Source organism: Topomyia yanbarensis, chromosome 3 (assembly GCF_030247195.1).
Source record: "Topomyia yanbarensis strain Yona2022 chromosome 3, ASM3024719v1, whole genome shotgun sequence".
In the NCBI taxonomy this organism is placed as follows: Eukaryota; Metazoa; Arthropoda; class Insecta; order Diptera; family Culicidae; genus Topomyia; species Topomyia yanbarensis.
In genome coordinates, this window is record NC_080672.1 from 138,573,533 (window position 1) to 138,599,423 (window position 25,891).

General features: G+C 40.2%; 3 protein-coding genes across 6 annotated transcripts in view; 1 reads left to right on the forward strand and 2 right to left on the reverse strand.

The window, feature by feature from the left end:
- LOC131686715 (WW domain-containing adapter protein with coiled-coil homolog) overlaps positions 1 to 772 on the reverse strand; it is a 36,554-nt gene extending 35,782 nt beyond the window's left edge. The window contains exon 1 of the mRNA XM_058970642.1: positions 181 to 772. Within this exon, the coding sequence (XP_058826625.1) occupies positions 181 to 224 (44 nt within the window). The 5' untranslated portion in view covers positions 225 to 772. The remainder of the gene's footprint in view (positions 1 to 180) is intronic.
- Positions 773 to 3,229: 2,457 nt separating this feature from the next.
- On the reverse strand, positions 3,230 to 11,761 carry LOC131686718 (uncharacterized). The gene is made up of 3 exons (XM_058970649.1): positions 11,314 to 11,761; positions 3,847 to 4,034; positions 3,230 to 3,638 (listed from the first exon to the last, which is right to left on the reverse strand). Exons 1-3 carry the CDS (start codon positions 11,639 to 11,641, stop codon positions 3,432 to 3,434), a joined length of 723 nt encoding a protein of 240 aa, XP_058826632.1. The 5' UTR covers positions 11,642 to 11,761; the 3' UTR covers positions 3,230 to 3,431.
- Positions 11,762 to 20,904: 9,143 nt separating this feature from the next.
- On the forward strand, positions 20,905 to 25,570 carry LOC131686717 (bifunctional methylenetetrahydrofolate dehydrogenase/cyclohydrolase, mitochondrial). Of its 4 annotated transcripts, none has more exons than XM_058970645.1 (6): positions 20,906 to 21,114; positions 22,295 to 22,424; positions 22,480 to 22,932; positions 24,375 to 24,549; positions 24,613 to 25,231; positions 25,287 to 25,570. In XM_058970645.1, exons 3-6 carry the CDS (start codon positions 22,544 to 22,546, stop codon positions 25,400 to 25,402), a joined length of 1,299 nt encoding a protein of 432 aa, XP_058826628.1. In that variant the 5' UTR covers positions 20,906 to 21,114; positions 22,295 to 22,424; positions 22,480 to 22,543; the 3' UTR covers positions 25,403 to 25,570. The 4 variants fall into 4 exon arrangements, with proteins under 4 accessions (XP_058826631.1, XP_058826628.1, XP_058826627.1 ...); XM_058970644.1 differs by having other exon boundaries at positions 22,295 to 22,413; XM_058970647.1 differs by lacking the exon at positions 20,906 to 21,114 and adding an exon at positions 21,184 to 21,374 and having other exon boundaries at positions 22,295 to 22,413.
- Positions 25,571 to 25,891: the final 321 nt, after the last annotated feature.

Genomic DNA, 25,891 nt, shown 5'->3' on the forward strand with positions numbered 1-25,891 from the left:
AGAAAATGAAGGCAAACGATTTTGCTTTCGCCCCGTTTTTTGTGCTCCGTGTCAAACCTGCCTTCGTGTTTCGATCGAGTTTTCACGGGAGAAAGATCCCCGGAATTACGGTCTAACAAATTGAAACCGAATCAGGAGATCTTTCCCGGAGCGAGCAATGAAGAAAGAATATTAATTTACCCATCATTCAGTAAACGCTGCGGTTTCCTGGCATGCATTACCATTTAATGCACACACTTGAAAGTTCCGTTTTCTTTTCTGTTAAGGCCTGTTTAATAATTTCCCGTGTGGTGGCCTCGCCACGGGAACCAAATATTTTTGAAAAAGCGAAATTTTTGTGTTGCGGGAGGCCAACTTTCCGCAACACTTATCAAAAGTTGAATGAAAATCAGGAAGCAGAAAAATGGGTTCAACAAAAATTGCAGCAGCCCCTTTCGTCGTCTTATTTTCTCCTCACTGTGTGTGTGTAAAGCGAAGGAGCGGAGGAAGGGCCGATCACGAAAATTTTCTAGCTTTTCTAAACCAGATAGTGGAACTCAGGTTGATTCCTATATTAGAGCTTTGATCGATTCGGGAGTAGGAAAAACCCAATTTCCAACCAAAAAGCCTAGTTCCGCCAGGTCGCTCCAAGTTTTCGGATCTTTTCAGCACACAGTAAAGTCCAGGAAACTCTTTCTAGTTAATACACTCTTCACTTATTGCTACGCCGCCATCACTGCGATGTGTGAATATACGCGATGAACATCCAAACTCGCTCGGTTCGCTGTTCGCTCATCATTTTGCTCTCTCGTTTGCTGCACGGACTTGATGTATATCATGTAGGAGTGAAAGAGAGAGCACAATTTCGCTGTTTTATTGAATTTTGATAACGGGGCGAATTTTGCGTGACAGTACTGTCAAAATTGACAGTTCGAAGACGTCTTAATCAGACGCAAGCAAACCGAGATATTTTACAGTGAAACATTATTAATCCCTTCTAAAATTATATTCAAGAAATCATTCTTACAGCGAGATTAAATGACTATTGAATTCCATAAGAATCGCTTATGATTTTGCGCCACAAGTATCCCATATGAAAATCATAAGTTTGACCACAGATAACAGACGTTTAGGCTAGAACAAAATTTCTTCAAAAACCTGTGTAAACTTTCAAATTGATAAACGTTGGAAATCCGTGTTTCACTATTGACAACAGCGCAACTGTTTGCTACACATGTTTGACAGCTGCACTCTAACTGCATTGTATCGATCACTGCGACATCTACAAACGTTTGCCAAACGTGTTTCAGACGACTCATTTATTCGGAATTACAGTAGCGGGTATTTACACATGATTCAAATCGAGCCTAAACGTCTGTTATCTGTGATCAAACCTTAATCACAGATAACAGACGTTTAGGCTCGATTTGAATCGTGTGTAAATACCCGCTACTGAGATTCCGATTAAACTATACTTCTGAAACACGTTTGGCAAACGTTTGTAGATGGCGCAGTGATCGATACAATGCAGTTAGAGTGCAGCTGTCAAACACGTATAGCAAACAGTTGCGCAGATGGCAATAGTGAAACACGGATTTTCAACGTTTATCAATTGGAAAGTTTACACAGGTTTTTGAAGATATTTTGTTCTAGCCTAAACGTCTGTTTTCTGTGCCTTAATCTTGTTTGTCAGTATATCAAACGGGAAAAATATTAATTAAAACCACAATTTGATTATTCTTACTGATTTTTTTCTGCGTGCAGTTTGACCACTCGCACTTTGAAAGTGCGGAGTCCAGGCCGGTCAGCGTGGCAAACAGAAAGTTAGCAAAAGTTGAGCAGAGTTTCTGCGAGCATTTTGCGCGATTTGTGCGAGAATTCTGGCAACAAATTCGCTCAAATGCAACAACCGTTTCTGACAGAAGCGGTTAAACCAACCGATGCTGCTCACTTTTATCCAGAATCCAGTCAGAAATGTACGGCCAAGATCTCTGCACGCTTCCTGCCACATCATTGTCAGATGTTTTGCTCGATTCGTGCTCTGTTCTATCAGGTAGGAATTGCCAGGATATGTGCACAGTTTATTTCCGAGTTATGCCAGGGTTTTGCTCGGTTCCTGTCAAAATTTGCCAGAAAACGCGAGCGAAACCAAGTTCGCCCTAGCTCAACTAACCCGACAGGATGCGCGCAGAAATCTGACAGGTCTGTCAAACCAAAACTTGAGATATTATCACTGTTTGCTTCCCATTAGCTAGCGTAGACACCGCCAGACTTTGTGGTGAATAAAGCTATGGGGAAGCCTATTGAAGTCTGCTCTCAAAGCCCATCGGCAGATGATAGCTGCATATCCAGCCGTTGGTGGTATTTACATATATTCCCTAGGGGAACGACACTCCTCGATTTGTTGATGAAATGAACATAAAATTTATATTTCTGAACGGATTGATAAAGATTTACATTAGTTAGTTCGAAATTGATTCGAATTTTCAACATTGCCAAAAAAAGTTTCAAATGGCCGAAGATGGTTTGAAATGTGTCATGAAAAACAAAATGAAATGCTCGAAATTCACGTTTTGACAGCTTCAGTGCTCGATGAAACCAAAACAAAACATTTCCAGCAGCATAACTGCATGACCAAATCAAAACAAAAACATAAATTTTGTTGCCAGAATTATTGAAAGATTCAAACATTGAGTATACAGAGTTGCCAGTTCCATCAAAATCGTCGAAATTCGAGCAAAATTTGCTTGAGATTTGATAGATTTTTTGTAATTTTTGCGATTTTTCTTAACAATGCTCGATTTGTTAGAAAATTGTCAAAATTTTCTAAAATTACCGGAAAAAGTACGAATTTATGTAAAACTGAACGGAATAAAACAATCATTCTGAAGTGACGTTCCCCTCGTATATTCCTTGTTTTGTCTTTTTCCTTTTTTAAGGTTTTTAGGAACATGTCCAATGCAAAATAGAAAGATAGAGAATAACTCGCGGCAAAGATAGGCTTGTCCCTCTTTACCATGGTCTTATCTTGTCTTTGCCGTAGACTTGAGCGATTCGAAGTAACACTGCCTAAGCTCAACTCCTGTTTATGACAGTGGGTCATGTGCTGTTGCAGACATATTTTTTTAAAGGATTTAAATAAGAAAAGCCATATTTTAGTTAAAATTCCTATTAGCTTTATAGAAAATCATTTTAAGCTTATAGATTCCTCAAATCACAAGTAATTTATTGATATTTAATCGTCTTTGATTTTTATTTACGAAGGGGATCACTTAAATTACATATTCGTACTTAAAAAAAACTATCACTAAATAAATACACACAATTAATCCCTACATTGAAACGAGGTATTAATGGTTATTCGTTGCTGCGAGATTTTGTTCATTTACCCACTCATCTATGTTCCAGCGCGTTTATTTTTTATTTAAGTTTTGCTTTGTCAAATAATTTATTCACGTTGCTGGCTCCTTCGATGTTGGCGGTTTCATCAACCATGCTCGATACACAATGTCGTGTGCGTTGGCTGTGACGTCCCGGCGCTTCCGTCGTTTCCCTACGGCTGCTCCCAAATGTAACAGCACTGGATTCGCTACTAGTGCCGCTGCAATGCCGAGCAAAGCAGCTCCGGCCAGTGGAATTAGGACTGATTTAGTAAGTTCCTTTGTTTTGAAAATATAATAAATTAATATTATAGTTAGAAACATTGGCACGCACAAATTGTAGCACTATTGTACAAATATTTTAGGTAGAGATCGAAAAAATAGGCAAAATGTTATTTATTATTTTTTCGGTCTAATGTTTGTCGCAATCCTACCACAATAGCGAATATTATGGTTCTAGATTATCGATTTTTCATTACAATTTTACCTTTCCACCACCATATGAGTGGCCAAAACTCTGTCCATAGATATGAGGATTATAGTCGTAATTATTTTCGTAATCATGGCCGTACGGAGGAAAATCTACAGGTTGTGGTGGGCCATAAGGCGGTTGCTTCCGATCAAACACCCCACCAGGAGTGTAATACGAGCCGCCACTACCAGTGCTAAAGGAATCTGAAAATATAGAGATGCAATTATCAAATAAGCATATTTGGTCGGTGTTAGGTCAGACAGGGTCAGACCGGACTAAGTGACAGTGAATTCGAGAAAAACGCGTTTAAAGTTTGAATCGCAGCATCCTTTACATTATAATAGGAAAATAATTTTTACCATAATTCTTGTTTATTGTTTCATATTTCAAATCTGGTAAAAGTAGAATGTAAACGAAGAAATTCTTTATCCAGTGCTATCATTAACTCATTTTTTAATGTTTTGCGACTTGGTCCGGTCTGACTTAACACCGACCATTTGAGCTAATGTAGCGTATTTCGCAAGGATTTTTATCTATCCCGAGAATATCTAGCGTTTCATCGAGCTACAGTTTTATAAAAAAATATCTCGCGACTACTATTTTCCTCCACACGAGGTCTCAACTTCTTATCCCGGCCTTTCTCATGGATTGCGTTGGTTGTTCGTGAAAATTGCTGTATTTCGTGCGTTACCGGGGTCATGCATTGTACACAACCCCATTATTATGTGTGTACTAGCAAGTGAAATTCTAGTAAAACAAAGAATTGGCAAACAAAACCCAGAACCTGGAAGTGCCGAAAGTTGGATTAATTTAGTTTGGAAATAAAAGTTAACTTAACCTTACAACGGTTTCGTGACTTTTTCTATACGTAAATGGGATTGTGTGGTACATTTGTACCCCAGAACTAAAATCGCTCCTACATATGCCCAATATTTATTAGATTTATAATTAAATTGGATAGTTTTATTCTAAAATCTTTCGTAAAGCATCCAGTTCAAAAATATTCGTGTTTTGTCTACTTTATTATGTATTATTTAATTTTTCATAGAAAAAGTCTTTAAAATACGTCAAAATTTCCTTTTTTTGCTTAATATTGCTATAACTCCGGTAGTTTATAACCGATTTTGACCTTCTATACGGTATGCTGAAGATTATTAAATTGCATTTTGAACAAGTAGTCAATTATTCAAAAACCGATCAAAAAGTGTATTTATTACGATGCTTTTTGGAACACCAAACGCCAATACAAACAGTAAAAGTACAACAATATGCAGCAACGGAGATAAAAAAGGAAGGCGTCGCAGAGACAGGTAGAGTCAGATGATTTTGTTGAAAATCTGTATTGTCGTTATAAAAATTTGTAGTCTGTATTCCACGCAAAAAGGAAAGTTTTATTTTTGTTAAGTAATAATATTGATAATCTCCTACAAATAATTATGGAGAATTAACTCTTCAAAAATAGTAAGACTTGGTGCACAGAGAACAGACGCATTCAACTTGTATAAAATCTAACGGTTTCGAAGGTAGTTGGGAAATTCAAACTAGGTGCGCTACTGTCGTCATGTTTTTTTGTGGCTGAGTTCGACAGAATTGACAGCGGTTATTCCTCTACCCAGTCAAACTAGTCTGGAACCGGTTCGGGCTTCCAGCATGAATTCCAGCTTAAATGCATCACCCGATAGAGTCGGAATCGGTTGTTTTCTTTGAGCAAGATTCCATACTGAATTCATTCAGGATCTCGAACCGTTTCCGGAATGGATTTGACCTGGGACGGGACATGCGGACAGATGTTTTCTTTTCCCTTTTTCATTCTTCGTTTCTAACTTTGCTCACATACGCTATCATTCTGGTTCACATATTGCTCACAAGCTTTCTCATTCTGGCTCACACTGGTTCAAAGTGACGTTTCATAGCTGGATCAATTAGACACTCGTTTTTTTCCTATCTGCATGTCCCGTCCCAGGATTTGACGGATAGTTAGGTTAGGTTGGTGTGGCGGCGCTAGTGTTTATCGTATAATAATTCAAATGTTTACACACGTTTTTTAAATATTTTTGTTCGATCATGGATGTCTGTTCTCTGTGCTTGGTGTCTTAAGCAAAGTTGTTGATGATGTCATTTTAAACAGCTTTGTTGAAAATACGAATGCTACATAAATGCAGTATATCGAGATATTAAACGATATTTAAAGTCTTTTCTTAAAGCCAGTTCCTTTCAATAACTGTTTTTATTGTAAGCTTCAGAGACTACCTTGAATAGAATATGTATTATATTGTTTATACACAGCAGATGAGATTTATCAATTACAATAATATCAGAATAACTTGTTTTAAGGGTTTTCTTCCACATATAGGCTAATATAATTCGTTATTCTAAATATACGGAGTATTTATGTTTTCAACAAAATAAATTATAAAATGTCTCCAACAGTTTTTTTTTTCATTTTGATTATAGAGGCTTTAACCTTTGGGTCTTTCACCACTTTTTTTCAGATTGGAAAAATTTGTAACCTGACGTACGGGGATTGGGAATCCAACCCAGGTAAGTTGCGTACAAGACAATCGACTATCCAACAACGCTATGCCCGCTTCATTCAATAAAGTTTTTGTGATAGCATTTTCGAAAACTTTGCTGTTGACAGTTTCGAAATAATGTGGTCACGACTAGAGGCAGATCACTCTAGAAATGTATAACAAATTTGCATCAAATAAGAAAAAATGCATTTAATTTCCATTTTTGCATCAACTTTGCACTCCCTCGTAGAAAATTTGGTTTAACAAACGTCCTACCACAGATAACAGACGTTTAGGCTCGATTTGAATCGTGTGTAAATACCCGCTACTGAAATTCAGAATAAATCAGACGTCTGAAACACGTTTGACAAACGTTTGTAGACGGCGCAGTGATCGATACAATGCAGTTAGAGTACAACCACAGATAACAGACGTTTAGGCTAGAACAAAATATCTTCAAAAACCTGTGTAAACTTTCAAATTGATAAACGTTGGAAATCCGTGTTTCACTATTGCCATCTGCGCAAATGTTTGCTACACGTGTTTGACAGTTGTACTCGAACTGCATTGTATCGATCACTACGCCGTCTACAAACGTTTGCCAAACGTGTTTCAGACGTCTGATTTATTCTGAATTTCAGTAGCGGGTATTTACACACGATTCAAATCGAGCCTAAACGTCTGTTATCTGTGGTACAACTGTCAAACACGTGTAGCAAACAGTTGCGCAGATGGCAATAGTGAAACACGGATTTCCAACGTTTATCAATTTGAAAGTTCACACAGGTTTTTGAAGATATTTTGTTCTAGCCTAAACGTCTGTTATCTGTGGTCCTACCAAATACAAATTATTTGTATTTGGTCCTACGCTGATTCACTTTGTTCGACGTTTTGTTGAATGTAGGGCTGATTTTTTGTAGGGTTTTGACGTCTTACACGCAACGCAAAATAAATTGCACGCAACGCAAAATACATTACGAATTTCTATTTTGATGGAAAGAAATGCATTTAATTTAGCTGATTTTTAAAAATGCATCACAAGTGATCTGCCCCTAGGGTCACGACTAGGGTCACGATCATAAAAATCTTAAAATCGTGATAGCAAAAAATTTTTTGGAGCATTAATTTGACTTTTCTTCACAAAAGCTCACAATTCCTGAATGAGTCCTTATATACAAACATATATTACACAATTCAATTAAACACTCAAATATACACCTTTAACTTGAAATATTTTGAATTTTTTATTGTTTCGAAACCTGCTCAGAGGCTATTTATATAATAGATAACACAAAAAAATAAAATGCCCATAAAACCTGATGCTGTTAAAAATAAACGGAAAACGTCATTGTTCATTATTTTCCTTCTACTTTGAAAAATATTATTGTCGTTATTAATCATCTTGAGGTTTGTCCCTATACAAAATACATTTTTAGCAATTATCGAATTATATGCAATTTTTCGGCAAGCAAGTTTATGTTTATAAACATGAAACTGCGCTTTCCATACGAAGCATTGTCGCTAATCAATATTTCAGAGCATCACTCCAAAAAAGCCCATGATGATTTACCAATTGGGGATAGACCACTAGTGAAAAGTTGTTCCCAAGCCTGAGGGGTAACCCACCAGTAAATGGGACCGCGAATAAAATGTGGAACTAATATTCTGGGAAAATTGCCGGATCGATAGTTTTTAAGGGAATTCCCTCATAGTATATCTGTTAGTCTGTGGCATTCTTTCAACATCGATAATGTTCATTTGCTCTTTAGCTACATTCTTGAAACAAAGGTACCATAATGCAACACCACAAATGTTTCAAGACATTGCATCTTATAAGCAATATAACAGACATTATACATACCTTCAAAGCAACGGTTCAGTGTTTGGTCGCATTGCATTTACAAATGCTTTGATGCTCTACTGCGCTGCACTTGAATAGCATATAATACTTGAACTAAAAGCTACGAAACATTGAAATAATTTGACGTTTATAAAGAAAATTTTCTATTAAAAAAATCAACCTGCAATAAAATGGAGACCAGTGTTGCAAATGGAAAATTTTCGGCGAAAGGTGCGAAGATATCGCAGCACTATCCGAACTATTCTATTTTTAGGTTAGGGACTTAAACAACACGAGTATGTATCGTTCTTATTCAGATAGAAACATACCATAGAGAATCCGGATTATTTGTGAAAGGAAATGACGAACGTTTTTCAAATGGAATGTTCAATTAGCAAATGCTCACTATTTACTCTGCGCAATTGGTTGAGAAATACAATTGTGTATCACATGCATGGATATTATATTAAACTTTAGCAGCCGCTGCGCTTTCGTTAACAAGTGTAAATGCTGATCATGTGTCGAAATCTGCACGACGAACACTGTTATAAAACTGATCTTTGTTTCGTTTGTTGATGTTACTGTATTTCGCAACCGGGGAGCTACGCGAAAAATACTATTACATCAAAAATTACAAATATTTGCACCTTTCCTTATATATCGTAGCGTCGTTTTCTTTTCTTTTTCATTAACAAAGGCTGTATAATGTAAAGAGTTATTCATATATAGGAAATGTAATTCCTTCGGCAAGTATCCTCCATAGATAGGAGTGCTAACGGTCTACCGCGTATGAAGCTGATGTCAGATGACTATGGTTCTAATCCCGCAAATTTTTTTTTAAAGAAATCAAGTAATAGATATGTTGGCGCGATGTTTATGTGCCTCCTGTAGATCGAACATTAAGAAACTCTTGGAAAACGCTCATTTACCCATTTTTCTATTTCTATTTTTTCATTTTGACATCATATCAGCTTTATATTGTGCTATACAACATCGATCTGCCTAAACGAAACAAACATTATTTCAGTATCTAGCTATGCTTTTAGCTGACAAATGCTTTATAAGAGCGTTACTAATGTAAAATAGATGCTTTCTTTGACAGCTCTTACATCAGTCGCTTAATCTCCCTTTTCCTTTTTATAATAGCATTGGTGTTGCATTTCAGCAATGAAGTATTTTATCGCATTCCACGAACGACTCATTTAACATTTAAGTGGTTAACTTTACATCATTGGAAGCGTCGTGGTTACTTGGGTAGTGATCAGACAATATACTTCCAAAATTATTATTGTGCAATATTTAATTAAAATATTCAGCGTCAATAAGTGGCTATGCCACTGTTCCTGGTAGAACGAAAACTAGACATTTTGTTTGGCTGACTCCTCATTGCATTAAGAGTTTGGCAATTTGGTAACTGGAGTACAACTAGTCACAGTATACCCAGTATACACTGATTTAAACGGGGCATTCGATAGATTTGATCACTAGCTCTTGCTGACAAAGAGTAGACGATTAGGTGCCTTACCTATTTTCACTGAATGGTTCAAATTATATCTCAAAATTCGTTCTTATCTGTGAGATTAGGAAAGACTGAATCTTACAGTTTCGCAAACCACGTCGACAGTATCTCATGAAAGCAATCTTGGGCGTTTGGATGCATGTCTATCTTCGCTAATGATCTTTAATTGATTGTTATACGTTCTATCACATACTGTATTGAGTTATAACGGCACAAGGATACTTTCAACAACTCGTGTACACGTAATTTGTTAACTCTTCACCTCATGGAACCACACTATCTTTGGAAAATTATGCGAATGCAGGATTGGAAAATTATGCGTTATGCAGGATTCACAGCTTTTCTTCAACTTTAATTCAGAAATAACGTTTTCTACATTTTCTACAGCTTGTAGGAATTGCCAGAAAGTGTACTGATCAGTACTGCTTGAGATCATTGTAGTTGTTTCGGCATTCATTATAAGCATTAGATAATCATGCCACAGAAAGAAAATTCTCGAGCATTACGTTACGGCGTCAGCATCTCTGCTTTCTGTTCTGAGTCTGGCATCAATGTGGAGCTAAGTCAGTGCCAGATTCTGATGAGACAAAGTCGAAACGCAATACATTACAAAGTTATAAATATTGTATCCTTCACGCGAAAAAATGGAGTTTTTACCTCAATTTCTTCATCAGGAAGTAAAATGGAATTTTACCCAATTTTTTCCTCAGAAAGAAATTAAGCGTGATGCACTTCGCATTGGTCAGCTAAGCTGACCCATGTTTGGAACACATCCATTTTGAATCTAACGCCAGTGTTAGATTCTGATAAGACGAAATCCATGTCATACTAAGTTATAGGTAGTGTGCCCTTCGTGCTCAAAAATGGTCGAATTCGTAGGAAGCAAAATAGGTTTATTGTTTATTTCTTCTTTGGGAGAAATATAACACAATACACATCTTTTCTTAACTCGGCAGTACACCCGGATAGAATTTTACAATAGCATTTACCCTACAAACAATCCTAAAACAATAAATATTATTGTTATTACTGTTTCAACATTGTTCGATACCAAGTTCTCACAGTAGATTTACAATAAAATTTCATGTAACAATAAATTTCACCGTTCAGCAAAAAACTGATACAGTGCATTCACATTAAATTTTACTGTTTTCGAGAAAACAATGTAGGAGAAAAATTGATTTTTTTAATGTTAAGATACATAACCACCCCCCCCCCCCCCCCCCCTTTTCACTGTAAAAGTCTATTTTACATTGAAATTTACTGTAAAAAAGTTAAAGTTTATTGTTTTTGTATTGTAGCATAACACTAAAACTTACTGTAAATTATTGTAAAATTACTGTACTGTCACAGTGAAAATCATGGTTTTGTTACTGTACATTTCTATTTGGGCAGTGACATGGAGTAGTTGGACAATCAGTCCATTGAAATCGCACCTCACTACAATAGAGTCATATCGAACACTACCTCGACCAAAAAGATCTAAAATTCTGTTTAATCATGTCGAGGATACCGTTTATAGTTAGCACTGTTCCAAATCATTTGAGTTCAAGAGTTTTGTTACGATCATCAACAAACATATTTTCGTAGAATCACTAAAAATTTCTTACTGTATCCTAACCGATCCTTATTCCCGTAGAGTTGTGTGCCACCGGTGCCAACGATACCACCACCATATTTGTTCTCGTAACCTCCATATGATGTGACGAAATCCGTCCGATCCGGCCGGTTGTATCTGTCTCTTTCGTGATAATATTCAGGGTGTGGACTCCAGAAGCTGCTGGTACCGTCTGTTTTCAAATCCTTCAACTGTTGGTATCCTTCGGTGCTTGTACTGATCGTTGAGCTGGATTTGCTATTAGCAATGCACTTCACATGGCGACCTAAGACACTGGTCAACACAATCGCCAGAGTGATTGGGTTGTTAAACTGTTTCATTTCCACTTCTTTTGAATTCTGTCAGGTCACTTTGCGACACTCCGAGCACACAATAATGATCAACGTCTTCCAATTTTCATTTCAGCGGATAGCGCGCTTATTGAATCACTCACCGAAACGGATGCGATCGTAGACTGACGATGTACCGGAATAAAGTCTTATTTTTATACTCATAATGGCAAACCCTTATTGTTGTATGATTCGCTTTCAACTTTGGTGATAATATTAGTTCGTTCATCCAAAGCGCATGTGGGTGACATTTTCCTGTCTCTGACTACCAAGGTGGAAAATTGCACTCGGAAACTATTGGGTCATTAGCGCATTATCTTTCCAGTTATGAGGCAATCGAGGAAAAGTGAGAACTTCAAGCGAAATTTGACCCTCAACCGTGACCTCGACCAGATACCTTTGCTCATAGAGTATTTAGAATCGAAATATTTTTTTATGAATTTGCCTATTGTTATCCACTGAAGAGGTGAAGTAATTGCACATCATGCCTACAAGACGCAACTGAAAACCTGGCGTAGTTAGAGCATTATGTTGGTTCAACGAGTGTGAAAAGCTTGCAAATAATTGCGATATGGTTGACGACTCTGGTTAATGTATACGATTTTCTTAGTGTTTATATTTGAAGCTACTTGGTTTACAATTCATAAGGGACGATCAATGGCTGGGCATTTATGAAATATGTTCGTATTGACACAACGTAATTTTGTTAGTAGAGCAGAGTAGAGTTTGAATAATTAGAAATATTGTTGTTGTTCTTACTTCTTGATTCGCCAGACGAAAATATTGGAGGCCATTTAATTTTTTTTCATATCCGTGAATGAAATGCTACTTATACTAGTGTTTATATATAATGCAACGTGAGGGAAAGGTTCGCATAAGACAAAATTTTGCATTGTACTACGAGAATATAAAATTATCAACATATAAAAATAAAATTTTATTTTAACGATTTGGAACTATACAAAACTTGCACTTTGAGCTGTTTTCGTGCATTTTTTCTTAAACGCGATTTAAAACTAAATGTATACTAAATGTAAAATTCGGAAACTCATCAGCATCGTCGTATGTATTCGAAAAAGTCGCAGGGTATGCCACGAAATCGACAACATTTGCGACACTCAAAAAAATGTAAACGTTATGCCTATTGATTTTACACATAGATTTTTGCAATTAGCAGAGGCAGATAGACACTATTTGCACAGAGCACAGACGTCCATCTTCAGCATTCAACTTGTGTAAAATCTTTAACGGTTTCGAAGGTAGTTGGGATATCCAAACTAGGTGCGCTACTGTCGTCATGTTTTTTGTGGCTGAGTTCGACAGAATTGACAGCGATTATTCCTCTACCCAGTCAAACTAGTCCGGAACCGGTTCGGGCTTCCAGCATGAATTCCAGCTCAAATGCATCAACCGATAGAGTCGGAATCGGTTGTTTTCTTTGAGCAAGATTCCATACTGAATCAATTCAGGATTTCGAACCGGTTCCGAAATAGATTACACGGATGGTTGGGATAGGTTGGTGTAGCGGCGCTAGTGTTTATCGTATGTTAACACGTAAATGCATACTGTTGCCATTTGGCAACATACCGAATTAGGTGATATAAAGCCTTAACAAGAGGTAAATATCGTATCCAACTAGAAAAATGAGTACCAAGGAAAAATGAGTTTCATGCATTTAAGGGTTCATTCAAATGTTTACACACGATTTTTAAATATTTTTGTTCGATCATGGATGTCTGTTCTCTGTGCTGTTATTTATTTATTTTATGGATATGCTGAACGTAAACTTGTCTATTACAGAAAATTTGTTTAAAAATGAACATTTTAATTACTACATTTTGGAAAAGTTGGTGGGTTAGGGGTTGTAAACATTCTGTATTCATTCGAAAAAAAAATAATAATATCACCAAGAAAGGTTCCGTGCGCGCCCACTGAAAAACCCAAAAATGGTATCAAAATCGTTTAACACGGGTTCAACGATGGATGTCTGTTGAATGGTTATTGGACCACCGACGAACCGACGTGCCACGTGGAACAAAAAATGCGTCAGATGTTGTTCTAATTGTTTAAATTAAAACACTTTGTTACACTAGCGGCATCTGTGTAATGGTTCGCGTGGAAGTCTTTGTCGAAAAAACAACAGTACGCAAAATTCAAAGCGTATCGACGTTGTACCAGGTATGCTAGGACGAACAAACTTTCTTTTATTTATGTTGAAGATCGCTTTTCCAGCTTTTTATTATCTTATGTATGCTCTATTTCACAAAACTGTCCCTCAAAAGCAAAAAAAGTACAGGATACATGCATTTTCAACTAATTCTGAATACTATTTTGATGCTTATTACCACTACATACCCAGCTGAGGGAATTACACATCTTCTGCAATATCTATGTACTTATCGAGAAGCCTGCCCTGATTCAAATATGGCGGATCAATCTGTCGTAGTTTAACAGTCGCGATCGCTTCATTTCAAAACAAAACAACACTTTTTAAATGCCTCTGTCATGTCGGTGTCGGATTCGGAAGTCGGTGATTGGACGGCGTCCAACCAGGGGGGTGTCTCATGGTGATGCCGCCATTAATATCGACTAAACTCCATTGGGCGCCGCCATTGTTAACCCCAGGGACTACATCTCGGTATTACTTCTGGCGGCATGGCTGTACTTGATGTACTTACTCACTCTCGCTCACGCGTCCTGTATGAGGCTTACTTGGGTGCTCTCTCTGTCACACCTTGATTCACGGCTTACTTTTGTGCTCACCTTTTTCTTTCCTTGCGAGGCTGACTTGTGTGCTCATCTTTTTCATTCCTTGCTAGGCTTACTTTTGTGCTCGCCTCTAACATACCATGTGAGGCTGACTTGGATGCTCACCCTATCACCTGATTCACTCTCAATCATACCACTCCATTACACCCCTGTCGCTTACCCTGGCATCCCATGTGGGACATTTTTCTTAGGCCCCACTTCTGACATACCATGTGAGGCTTACTTGGGTGCTCACCGTTTTCATACCATGTGAGGCTGACTTTTGCGCTCACCTTTAACATACCGTGTGAGACTGACTTGGATACTAACCCTTTCGCTCCTCTGCCACGCCACGAGGCATCGATAGCTAAATCCCAACATACTACGCTACGACCCATCTTGGCATGAGGCAGTCCACATATACGCCTATACACTCGCTCTTCTGCCTTGCTTCGGGGTGGCTGGGTTTACCCCTTACGTGGTTGCCAGTCGCTGCTCCACACCTGCCTCAGCATGAACAGACCATATATTCACTTTTCTGCGCTCGGCCTATTTCGCTCCAACTAACCAATCACTAGTTAGTCGCGCCCGTCGTCTGTTGCTCGGTGCGCCAAATTCCCTGTAGCCTACAGGCAATCTGGGTGGTTGCAGTCGATACTGCGTTCCATTTCTCCACCGATTGACATATGGATAGGCGTATCAGGGGTTTTACTGGGCACCCACCGCCACTCTTGTAAGTCAGTCGTTGTTAGGATTTCCCCTACTCGAAAACCGATGTACTGGTTATATTTGCGAGGGGCTGCACGTACACCCAGCTCGATATGTTAGGTATCACCCTGTGGGTCCACCTAACTTTCGAGGAGTTATCCCACTCTCGCTGCCATCTGGCGACCGAGGCCACCCTGGTGCGCTCGCGGGCTTATCTATTTCCACGTAGCTCGAAGCACTCCTCATCTTCCTGGATGACCAGCCCGACTGGCATCATGCTCGGTATCACGCAGGATGCATCGTGTGATACCGTGCTGTAAGCAGATATCACTCTGAGGCACATCACGCGGTAGGTGCTCTCCAGTTTCTGTAGGTAACTGGTTACCCTCTGTGCTCTTGACCATGACGGGCCGCCATACCTGAGGATAGATACGGCAAAGCCTGCCAGTAGCCTACGTCTACTGGCGCACACCTTTGAGCTGTTGAATATCATCCTCGATAGTGCCACAACAGCAATCGACGCTCTCTTGCACGTATAGTTGACATGGCTACCGAAGGTCAGCTTGTCGTCTATAATGACTCCGAGAGACTTCAGACTCCGCTGTGAGGTGATCACGACTTCTCCCACATGGATACCTGCATGTTGTGCCGACTTGCGGTTGTTGACGATAACTACCTCCGTCTTATGCTGAGCGAGCTCCAGGCCTCTCGCGCTCATCCATTCCTCCACCGTGTTGATCGCGTGTTCTGCAGTTAGTTCTACCTCAGGGATTGACTCCCTATAGACCTCCAAGGTTACGTCGTCGGCAAAGCCGATGATCTTGACCCCAGGATGGAACTTCAGTCTCAGAACCCCGGCATAATGAGGTTCCATAGCACCGGGCCTAAGATCGAGCCCTGCGGGACTCCGGCGGTAATAGGAACCCTTTTCTGACCGGCATCGGTCTCGTATAGCAGTACGCGGTTCTGGAAGTAGCTTTCCAGGATCCGGTACAGACCCACCGGTAGGCTAAGCCGGTGTAACGAGAGCGCGATGGCATCCCAGCTTACGCTGTTGAATGCGTTGGTCACGTCAAGTGTCACTAATGCACAGTATCGAATGCCTCGCCTTTTTCGTTAGATCGCTATCTCCGCAGTCTTTATCACAGAGCTGATAGCGTCCACCGTGGACCCTTCCGAAAGCCAAACTGGTTGCTTGACAGGACGTCCGTGCCTTCTGAGTACGGGGTTAGCCTGTTGAGGATGATCTTCTCAAGCAATTTGCCAGTCGTGTCGATCAGACAGATTGGTCTGTACGCCAATGGGTCGCCAGGCGGCTTCCCGGGTTTCGGCAACAACATCAATTTCTGCCTTTTCCATCTATCGGGGAAACGGCACTCGTCAAGGCATCTCTGCATAGCTAGCCTGAACATGTTCGGGTTCGATATGATCGCTGCCTTGAGAGCGCTGTTTGGAACTCCATCCGGCCCTGGAGCTTTGTTCATTGCTAGGGAATTAGCCACTGCGAGTAGTTCTTCATTCGTCACCGGAGCCACCATTTCGGCCGCGCCCGCATTGTCTCGTTGTGCAGGTGGCCAGGGGCTTATGGCTCGATACGGGAAGAGTGCTTCGATAATCGTCGCCAACCGATCCGGAGATCGTTCTGGGGGTGAAGAGCCCCCTTTGGTCTTGGCCATCACAATTCTGTAGGCGTCACCCCACGGATTCGCGTTGGCACTCTCACACAGGTTGTCGAAACATGCTCGCCGCAGCGACGACATAGTTTGCTCCTGTCTGTACCCTTACATTCATACGACTTATGGCCGGACTCAAGGCACCGATAGCACCTATCCACTGAAGGTGGCTGGGGTATGCTAACTGAGCATACTGACCAGCCGATCTTCAGTTTACCTATTGGCTCTCAAACTTGAAACTTTTTCGCTCGATGCGCCAACTAGATTTCATTTTTGGTACCAATCAAATGATGATGAAAATATTTTCTTGCATTGATGATATAGGATGGTTGTTCTATTTTAATTGTTTTAAAATAAATATCACATAGTTTCACCAACAGTTTGATTACAGATGACAAGAAAACACTGGTTCTTTCGTTTGACATCAAAACATTCAGTTGAACTCAATATTTTATTGCGAATTGTTGAGATCCGGAATTATTTTTGTATTGTTGAGGTTAGATTGGTTGTTTTAGATATGGAAAATGTTTATCTAGAAATTGGATTTATCGGTGGATAACCTCTACTGCCAACACCTGCACTCTTTAATCCAGTGATTTTTGCCCATCATCGTGTTTCTATCGAAATTTCAATATCTGATTTTCATTTTAGTATAAATTGAAACCGGATGAAGGAATTTTTAGTGATGTAACAAGAAATTTACCATCTGGATATTTTTCAGAGGTAGGAAACATATTTTCTTCATCAATATTACTTTTCGTTAGAATAAATAACATTTAATTATAATATTGATTGAATTTATAACATTCAGAATTTACTTTCCAATGTGTTTTGACAGATGAAATTAAAAACATCATCATTGCACTCCCGTGCCATCTGGCGGTCGACATCTAGCGTTAGATCACGAATCACGGTAACTACTTACGTGCCGGAGGGTCCCGCTCTCGAGCGCACAGAGGCCCGCTCAATTGCTGCGCCACATTATTCCTTGACGGCAGTGACGACATCGTCTGCGGTCGTGAACTCGTCCAGTTGCTTATACTGGAGAGTCATTTCCGCCCCTAACGACCTCACCTGGGCGCCTTCACCCAGGACCTCTTGGGCCAAGGCCTTATAAACCGCACCAGATTGTGCACCTCGCTTCAGCACCAAGAGCATTTCGCCTGTATTGGTGCGTCTCACGCTGCGCACGTCTTGCCCGAGGGCCGACAGGTTTTCGGCCGCCCGCAGGACTATTTGTCCTTGTCGGTCTTTAACCACAAGGCCTCGCCTCTGTCCTTGGTCTTCTTCGCGGGCCGAGGTGCGTCCGGTGTCGGTGTCGGCTTCCTCCTAGTGACCTAGCTTCCAGGTGTTTTCGCCCCCTGTCCCGGTTGCGCCGAGTTGCTGGTGCCTTCTTTCTGCCCGGCGGGGTCATTTGCGCCCCGGTTTACCTCGACCAAACGGCGTTTGACCGTGACGGTTACACGCCGTTTGGTGTTAGTTTTTGGACCCTCGCCTGGTGACTTCCTAGGACGCTTCGCGTTCGACGTCGTCTTGCCCCTGACCTTCGAGGGGAACTCAGCCGCCGTTTCGAGCGACTTGGTTGCTCCATAGAAGGGGAAGGGGAAGGCCCCTGTCTGGGTACCTATGTCGGCCTTTTCTCTTCCCTCCCTCTTGGAGGCCACTGTCTGGGTTGCTCTGTCGGCCTTCTCTCGACATTCTACCTTCTTGGCGTAAGCCTGCTGTTTCTGTCTTGCGACTCGAACATCTTTTCGGAGCACCAGCAAGCTCTGTTTCAGATCCTGGCTGATGTTTTGCTTCGCGTTTGTGAACTCGATTATACAATAGAGTTGCTCCACCACTTTACGCATCGCGGTTAGTGGCCCGTCCAGCGCGTTGGTTGGGCTATTTTCTACCACTGCTGGGGGTCACTGGTGCTGTCAGATGCAGCCCCCGTCGCTCCACTACCCTCCCCGCTGGGGGAGACCTCATCAAACCACCTTTGGTATAGGGGTTCGGCACCTCCGTTTGTTTATTTTTATTTTTATTCACTTCGCTCATTAATTCCACGAGTAGCGCGAGAAAGAAAAGTCCGCCACGTCAGAGCTCCGCAGTAACTTGGTAAGGGACGCTTACTGTGGGGGTTGCCCAGGTACCCCACAGGCTCCGTTAACGATCGAGCATCTTTTTCACCCCCTCGATCACTCATCCCTCGACACAGGTCGCTTCACGCCTTGGACTTGGGGTTATGACCTTTGTTACTTTAGGTGGTGACCGCAGCCCAGATCATCACAACCATCTTCCTTTACCAGGGCTTTGGACCTGTAGATATGGTTCTCAATAGTTCCAAGTACGTAGGTTATTACGGACATGCTACTATTGAGGTCCGTCATTCGCTAGTGGAGTTACCAGGGGGGTGTCACTCCTGTCATCAGCTATGCAGATATGCTGCCTTTGACAGTAGTCAACATCAGCTGGGCCTAGCCGCTTCTAGGCCCATGTCGCCAGTGCAATAGCATTGGGCTGTTTTGATTTTAACAAAGGGAGATGTTGGCTAGGACAAAATGGCTGCCTAGCAGGGGGCTGCGTCCAACGAATGCCCTTCATTGGACTATTTTGAAACCCACTGTTGTAAGGGGCGATGGCAAGCTATTGAGTTCTTGTCACCCGGTCTCACGACCACTTCTGCAGCTTCCTGGTTCAAAACAAACCCTGCTTTTGCCGTCTTTGTTTATTATTTTCCACCAGCTAGTGATGTAGTGTTTGTGTCATGTGACATGTACATGTACATGGGCCGTAGAATAGTCTATTGTCGGTTCGCGGTGACATTTGCATATTTTTTTCACTTCTCATATTCCCGTCAATTTCATAAAATAAGATTTACCTATCATTTTATGTATCAAAATGCGGAAAAAAGATCTGCTTTTTATAAAACTATAACATCGGAAAAGCTCAAAACGCAATACATAGGTTGATTTCTTCAACCTCGCTTAACTTTTAAATGAGGTTTACTGGTGCGTGACCAAATTTTCTGGCAGAGACCGCTCTGCTAAATTTCTGTAAGTCTTGGTTTGGCAGCCCTGTCAGATTTCTGCGCGTATTCTGTCGGGTTAGTTGAGCTAGGGCGAACTCGGTTTCGCTCGCGTTTTCTGGCAAATTTTGACAGGAACCGAGCTAAACCCTGGCATAATTCAGACATAAACTGTGCAAAGATCCTGGCAATTCCTACCTGGTAGAATTTAGCACGAATCGAGCAAAACATCTGACAAAGATGTGGCAGGAAGCGTGCAGAGATCTTGGCCGTACATTTCTGGCTCGATTCTGGATAAAAGGTTTAACCGCTTCTGTCAGAAACGGTTGTTGCGTTTGAGCGAATTCGTTGCCAGAATACTCGCACAAAACGCGCAAAATGCTCGCAGAAACTCTGCCAGCATCAATTTCGCTTTGCTCAACTTTTGCTAACTTTCTGCTTACCACGCTGACAGGGCTAGAGCACTCTAGTAGAGTGTGGCCAAGAGGCCATGACGTATCCAAACGAACATGGAATTTGATGTATTAGGCAATCCAGGAGACGTTTCTGATCAGCTGATTATTTCTTGTTTACTTATTCTGACGTTACTCCGAGGGGTGCGACGTTCGACAATATCGTTGATTCGATCCAGCATCAAACGAATCGGATTAACAAAGTTGTTTGTCGGACGAGTTTTTCTGTTCGCAGGAGTAGACTTGTTGACAGAACCCACCGCTGAATTGCCAAACAAACGTCTAAAGGATTGCCTAATACACAATAGAAATACGTCAAATTTCATGTACGTTTGGATACGTCATGGCCTCTTGGCCACACTCTAACTAGAGTGCTCTAGTTAAGCCTGGTTTAAAACTTCCGCGGGCTGGAGCAATTGGCCCTCACGGCCGATTTATTCGCCCTCACTTCACTTTTAATCTTTACTGGTGTGTTTAAGCTGGGTGAATAAATCGGCCCTTAATAACCCAATTCACAGTATCGCAACCCGTCAAATGACACCTGCCCTATCTTGCTTCTACCTGCCTAGAAGCGCCTTGTGTCCTCTAGCGGTTTTAATATCTTTTGTTATCAACTTCAGCTTGTTTATCTTTTTGCCTTCACACAAACTACCAAAATTCGCACTGCTGTCTAGCTGTAGCTACTGTCAAGATAAATCTCTGGAATTATATCGTGTTTTTGGTAGGATTGTAACCAGTTAGTGAATTGTAATTTAACATTTTCACGATTTCGTGGTGGTTCGACCAGTTGGCAAGTCAAGGGAACTGTGTGTTTGTTGTGGTTATGGAAAACTTTTTGTTCAATTAACTGATCCTGGCCAATCGACCTTATAGGTAAGGTATGATGATTAGGCATGTGGAATCGTAAAAATATTTAATATCCTAATACGTATGTCCAATGAACCGGTTTAAAACCATGTGAATTAGAATGATATGCAGACTCTGCCTCGTGATACGTCATATAGTAACAATAATAAGTCATAATACCGGAAGGATATACCTTGGAAAATGTTTTTCCTGTGCTTTTGGGAAGATTTTTATCTGAATAAGACGAGAACTAATAAGTAACTTACCGTTGAATTAACTGCAGATAGGTATATATTTTTTTATTCTATTGCGTTTGGACGGTAAAGACTAAAAAAACTATCGAATTTTTATTATTTTTTGAATTTTTAATCTACTGATACATCGAAAACAATAATAATTATTTCCTTGGCCTGATATAAGGCAAATACGCTAACAGGCTATCGTCACAAATAAACATACAAATACAAATACATAATAAATTTTTGATACATCAAATCTAGGTACAATATTTTCATTTGCTTTGAATTACCTAGGAACGAGCGGCGCACATGGTTTCAAAAGCTTTACAAAATATTTTTTTTCAAGATTTCACTCTCCAGTTATACAACCAGTCGATCGCTATAAATAAATATACAATTTTGGGAGAAATGTAATCAAATCTAAGTTTTGTACTAGTGCTCCGTTGATGGAGATTATAGTAATCTTACAGTTAGCGGGGTATGGGAAGAGCACTGAGCAGCACGTGTTTCTGTTCTTTGATTTGTCTATACTGGTCACACTCGCAAGTCAGTCGGATGTCCTACAGAAATCCTTATCTACACGGGACTGACTAGTTATTATAGGTAGTATGTATGCTTATCAAGTGTTGCTAAGGCAGTGTTGTGTTACAGTTTTGTATAAATCAATCAGATTATTGAGATAATATTTGTCGTTTTAGGTAGAGACAACAAGGAATCATTCATGCAAAACCTGTATTACTATTTAAAACTATTCATTTTTGTATTGTACTATGCCAAATGCATTATCCTTGATTGATATATTAAGTGTGTGCCACAGCTAACTGTAAGGTGTATGCATCGTGTTTTAATCAAAATATAATAATGTGATAACATTTTTCGTTCTACATGTTTCGTCATAGACGAATATGCTGAACGAGAACGTCACGCTGTTATTTATAGTTTTTGTATTGTTTTTTAACCCTTTCCAGCTGACGATTGAAAACATTCCCTGAGGTCGAATTACAAAACAAGTTCAATTGATACAGACGAAACAGGAAGGCTTGGTCCCAACAGCCTATCAGCGAGAGGGAGAGCAAAATAGTGCGCTGTAAGATAGAGGTACTAAGCAACAATAAAAACATGTTTATTTTCTATACTACCTATCCCAACCAAGGAACTCAGATAAGGCAAAGGATGAAGTAGATCTGGGTAATATTGACCCTGTGAAAGTGGTTTCTATGACGCCAATGGGCACCACTACCACAATCATCGCCAGCGCTAGGTTGCAAGCGTACAGGGCTACTCTGGAGACTAAATTGAAGCATCCGCGCTGTATGAAGATTAGTTGTACCCAGGAAACCAATACGAAAGGTGGAAAGCCAGCTAGTAGAAGTAATCTAACTCAAAACTTTAGCAGTGAACGGAATCTAGGAACACTTGCAGTAATTAGTGACATCACTTGGAAGAGGTTCAGTTACGAGAAAAAGCGTTACTATCATAGTCTAAGCGGGGTTCGAGATCTTTTAAAACGAGTAAGAATGGTGCATTCAAGCAAAAACCAGTCGAGCCAAAAAGGAGAAGTCATTTTAGCATGTGATAGATTTGTCCGTACTGACACCAAAGACAGGTGAGAGGATAAAGTGGATAATTGTACAGCACGTGTTTTTGTGTGCCTCGTTAAACGTAGAAATTGCATTGATTTGTGTAGCTTTTAGATCTGTGAGTTGTGTGTATTATTATTAGAATCAACGTTCACGTAATATTAGGTGCGCTATGATTGTTACACAGAAAGATAGGATAACTCATAGAATAGCTTACTAACTTGCATTAAGGTACATTAGTGTTTTGCCTTTTACTCGCACTTATTTTTATTATGCATATTTTGCAGATGATGCGCAGTCGAGTTAATTAATTAAAAAAGTAATGTTGGTTTTTTGGTGCCAAGTAACCCTAAGGTGGAATATGAAGAACTCATGCAAAGATTTATTCCAATGAATTGAGCGAATTTGGACATCAGGGCACAACACCTAACTTATAGCATTTTCTTTTTGTCCTGGTGCTACACCGGTGTAGTGCACAAAAAGAGATAAATTAATTCCATCCAATTTTGAATGAGTGCTGCACCGACTACACTGGTGTAATGCATAGTCAAAAACGAAAATGTCATTAGATAAAGTTAGATTTGGTGTTTAGAATCCGTGACGTCGGTAACTAATACAAACTTGGGGCAACTTGGAGGATAAATCCAAACTAGTAGTAAAATTTTAATTTTCAAACAATCGCACAACTTGTGCGAATGCCAAAAGCAATCCGCTGGCGCATCAAAAAATCACTTTTCGTATTCAAACTGATTACGATCACAGTTTTAGCCTATTTGGAAACACTGTGTGATGCGTTGTAATTTTCGCCGTGGTATTTGGAAATTATCCCCAACGCAGATTACCTAAATTTTGAATTTAAGTTTAGGTCAGGAAAATTGAGTTACACTAAACTTATAAATACTGCCTATAATCGAGAGTTTTGCGATTATGGGCGGTATAGATTCGATAGAAAATGGACGAAGCATATCCACACTACTTACGGAAATCTAATCTAAAACTGAAGATTTTCAATCCTCGTTCAAGTAAAAAACAAATAAAGCGGACATAACTCCGAGATCAAGAATTATGATTGAGAATCATAATTTTTATTAAAATTATAACAAAACTATGCTAATTGAAGTTGTTTAGAACACCTATATGTATGCAACATTTTTCAATCATGATCACTGCTACTGATTTGCCCCCATTTGCCGCAGTTCAGATGGAATCACACACTAGAAAAAAGAACTATTACTGATTCTACTGATTGTTTACCTACAGGCACGGGTATTGTTTTGTCTAGGTAGCTAAATAAAGTCTTGCCAACGAAGCACTTCATATCAAACTACTCGATGACACACTTCCATATTCATCTCGCTTCGTTTGTTGTAGCTTTTTAAATCAGTGCTAAATTGGAATTAGCGAGATTCTAGCAAGAAACCGGAAACCATTTTTGATTTGATTTCAACTACTTTCTACTCACGTGTAGCTTGAGCAAGATGGCCAAATTGATCGACGGTAAACAAATCGCGAGCGACATACGAAGTGAGCTGCGAGAGCAAATTGTGAAATGGATACAACAGGGGCATCGGGCTCCACAGCTGACGGCTATCCTGATTGGAGATGATCCGGCCAGCAATACCTATGTAGCTAATAAAATGAAGGTATGTATAGACTGTCTGCAACATGAGGTGACAATATAAACAACACACATTACTCCCTCACAGGCCGCAACAGATGTTGGAATCGTCAGCAAAACCGAACGCTACAGTTCCGATATTACGGAGGAGCAACTCTTGCGACGTATCGAGGAGCTAAACCTTGATGATGCGGTGGATGGCATTTTGGTGCAATTGCCGGTTCCAGATCATATCAATGAACGCAAGGTTTGTAATTCGGTGTCCTGTGGTAAAGATGTGGACGGTTTCAACGAGCGAAACATTGGGCGACTTTGTTTGGACATGAATACCCTCATACCTTGTACGCCACTGGGCGTTCAGGAGCTGATTAAACGGTGCCAAATTGAAACATTCGGCAAAAATGTCGTGGTTGTGGGCAGATCGAAGAACGTTGGCATGCCGATTGCCATGTTACTGCATGCCGATGGTCGAAATGATACCTGCGCTATGGATGCTACCGTCACAATTTGCCATAGGTTCACACCTCCGAGTGAGTTGGCTCGGTTCTGTAAGAGCGCGGACATCGTAATCACTGCCACCGGAGTGCCAGGATTGATTACAGCGGATATGATAAAGGAGGGAGCTGCCGTGATTGACGTGGGAATTACTCGTGTAGTTGATCCAGTAACTGGAAAGAACAAACTTGTTGGAGATGTGGATTATGATGGTAGGTTTCTATTTTCGGTTGGTGGATAGCGCTTATTTACTATAATCTTTCACAGAGGCTCGAAAGGTGGCAGGCCACATTACACCGGTGCCTGGTGGTGTCGGTCCGATGACCGTCGCCATGCTCATGAAGAACACATTTATTGCAGCTAAAAATCTCGCCAAGAAATGAAGTGAATACTAATATTGACGATTATTTAAATTATGTATACAAAAAGCTATGAATCTTATGAAGTATATTTTATAAGACAGTATTTTGAAAAAGATTTTCCTAATATTACATAAGACCGGTGTTTTTAATCAATTGTGCTAAGTACAATAAATTGTTTGACATAATGGAGAGTTCATTTTTTTTTAATTTTATCTATTATACTCCCGATTATCTTTTTGAATAGCTTCGAGAAAAAAATGAGACGGTTTTGCCTTTCTCAATAGAAAGGTATTGCAATTGCTCTGAAAACCGACTTTTTAACGGAGGCCCGGAGGGCCGAGTGACATATACCATTCGATTCAGTTCGTCGAGTTCGGCAAATGTCTGTGTGTGTGTATGTATGTGTGTATGTATGTATGTGTGTGTGTATGTGTGTGTGTATGTGACCAAAAATGTCACTCATTTTTCTCAGAGATGGCTGAACCGATTTTGACAAACTTAGTCTCAAAT

What these genes read in the sequence shown, in the direction of transcription:
- LOC131686718 (XM_058970649.1), bottom strand. Translation starts at nt 11,641, where the DNA reads ATGAAACAGTTTAACAACCCAATCACTCTGGCGATTGTGTTGACCAGT. An exon ending in TAAGGATCGGTTAGGATACA is followed by an intron (nt 4,035 to 11,313) that starts GTAAGAAATTTT and finishes CTATATTTTCAG; the next exon opens with ATTCCTTTAGCACTGGTAGT. An exon ending in ACTCATATGGTGGTGGAAAG is followed by an intron (nt 3,639 to 3,846) that starts GTAAAATTGTAA and finishes TTCAAAACAAAG; the next exon opens with GAACTTACTAAATCAGTCCT.
- LOC131686717 (XM_058970645.1), top strand. Translation starts at nt 22,544, where the DNA reads ATGACGCCAATGGGCACCACTACCACAATCATCGCCAGCGCTAGGTTG. An exon ending in CGTACTGACACCAAAGACAG is followed by an intron (nt 22,933 to 24,374) that starts GTGAGAGGATAA and finishes ACTCACGTGTAG; the next exon opens with CTTGAGCAAGATGGCCAAAT. An exon ending in ATGTAGCTAATAAAATGAAG is followed by an intron (nt 24,550 to 24,612) that starts GTATGTATAGAC and finishes ACTCCCTCACAG; the next exon opens with GCCGCAACAGATGTTGGAAT.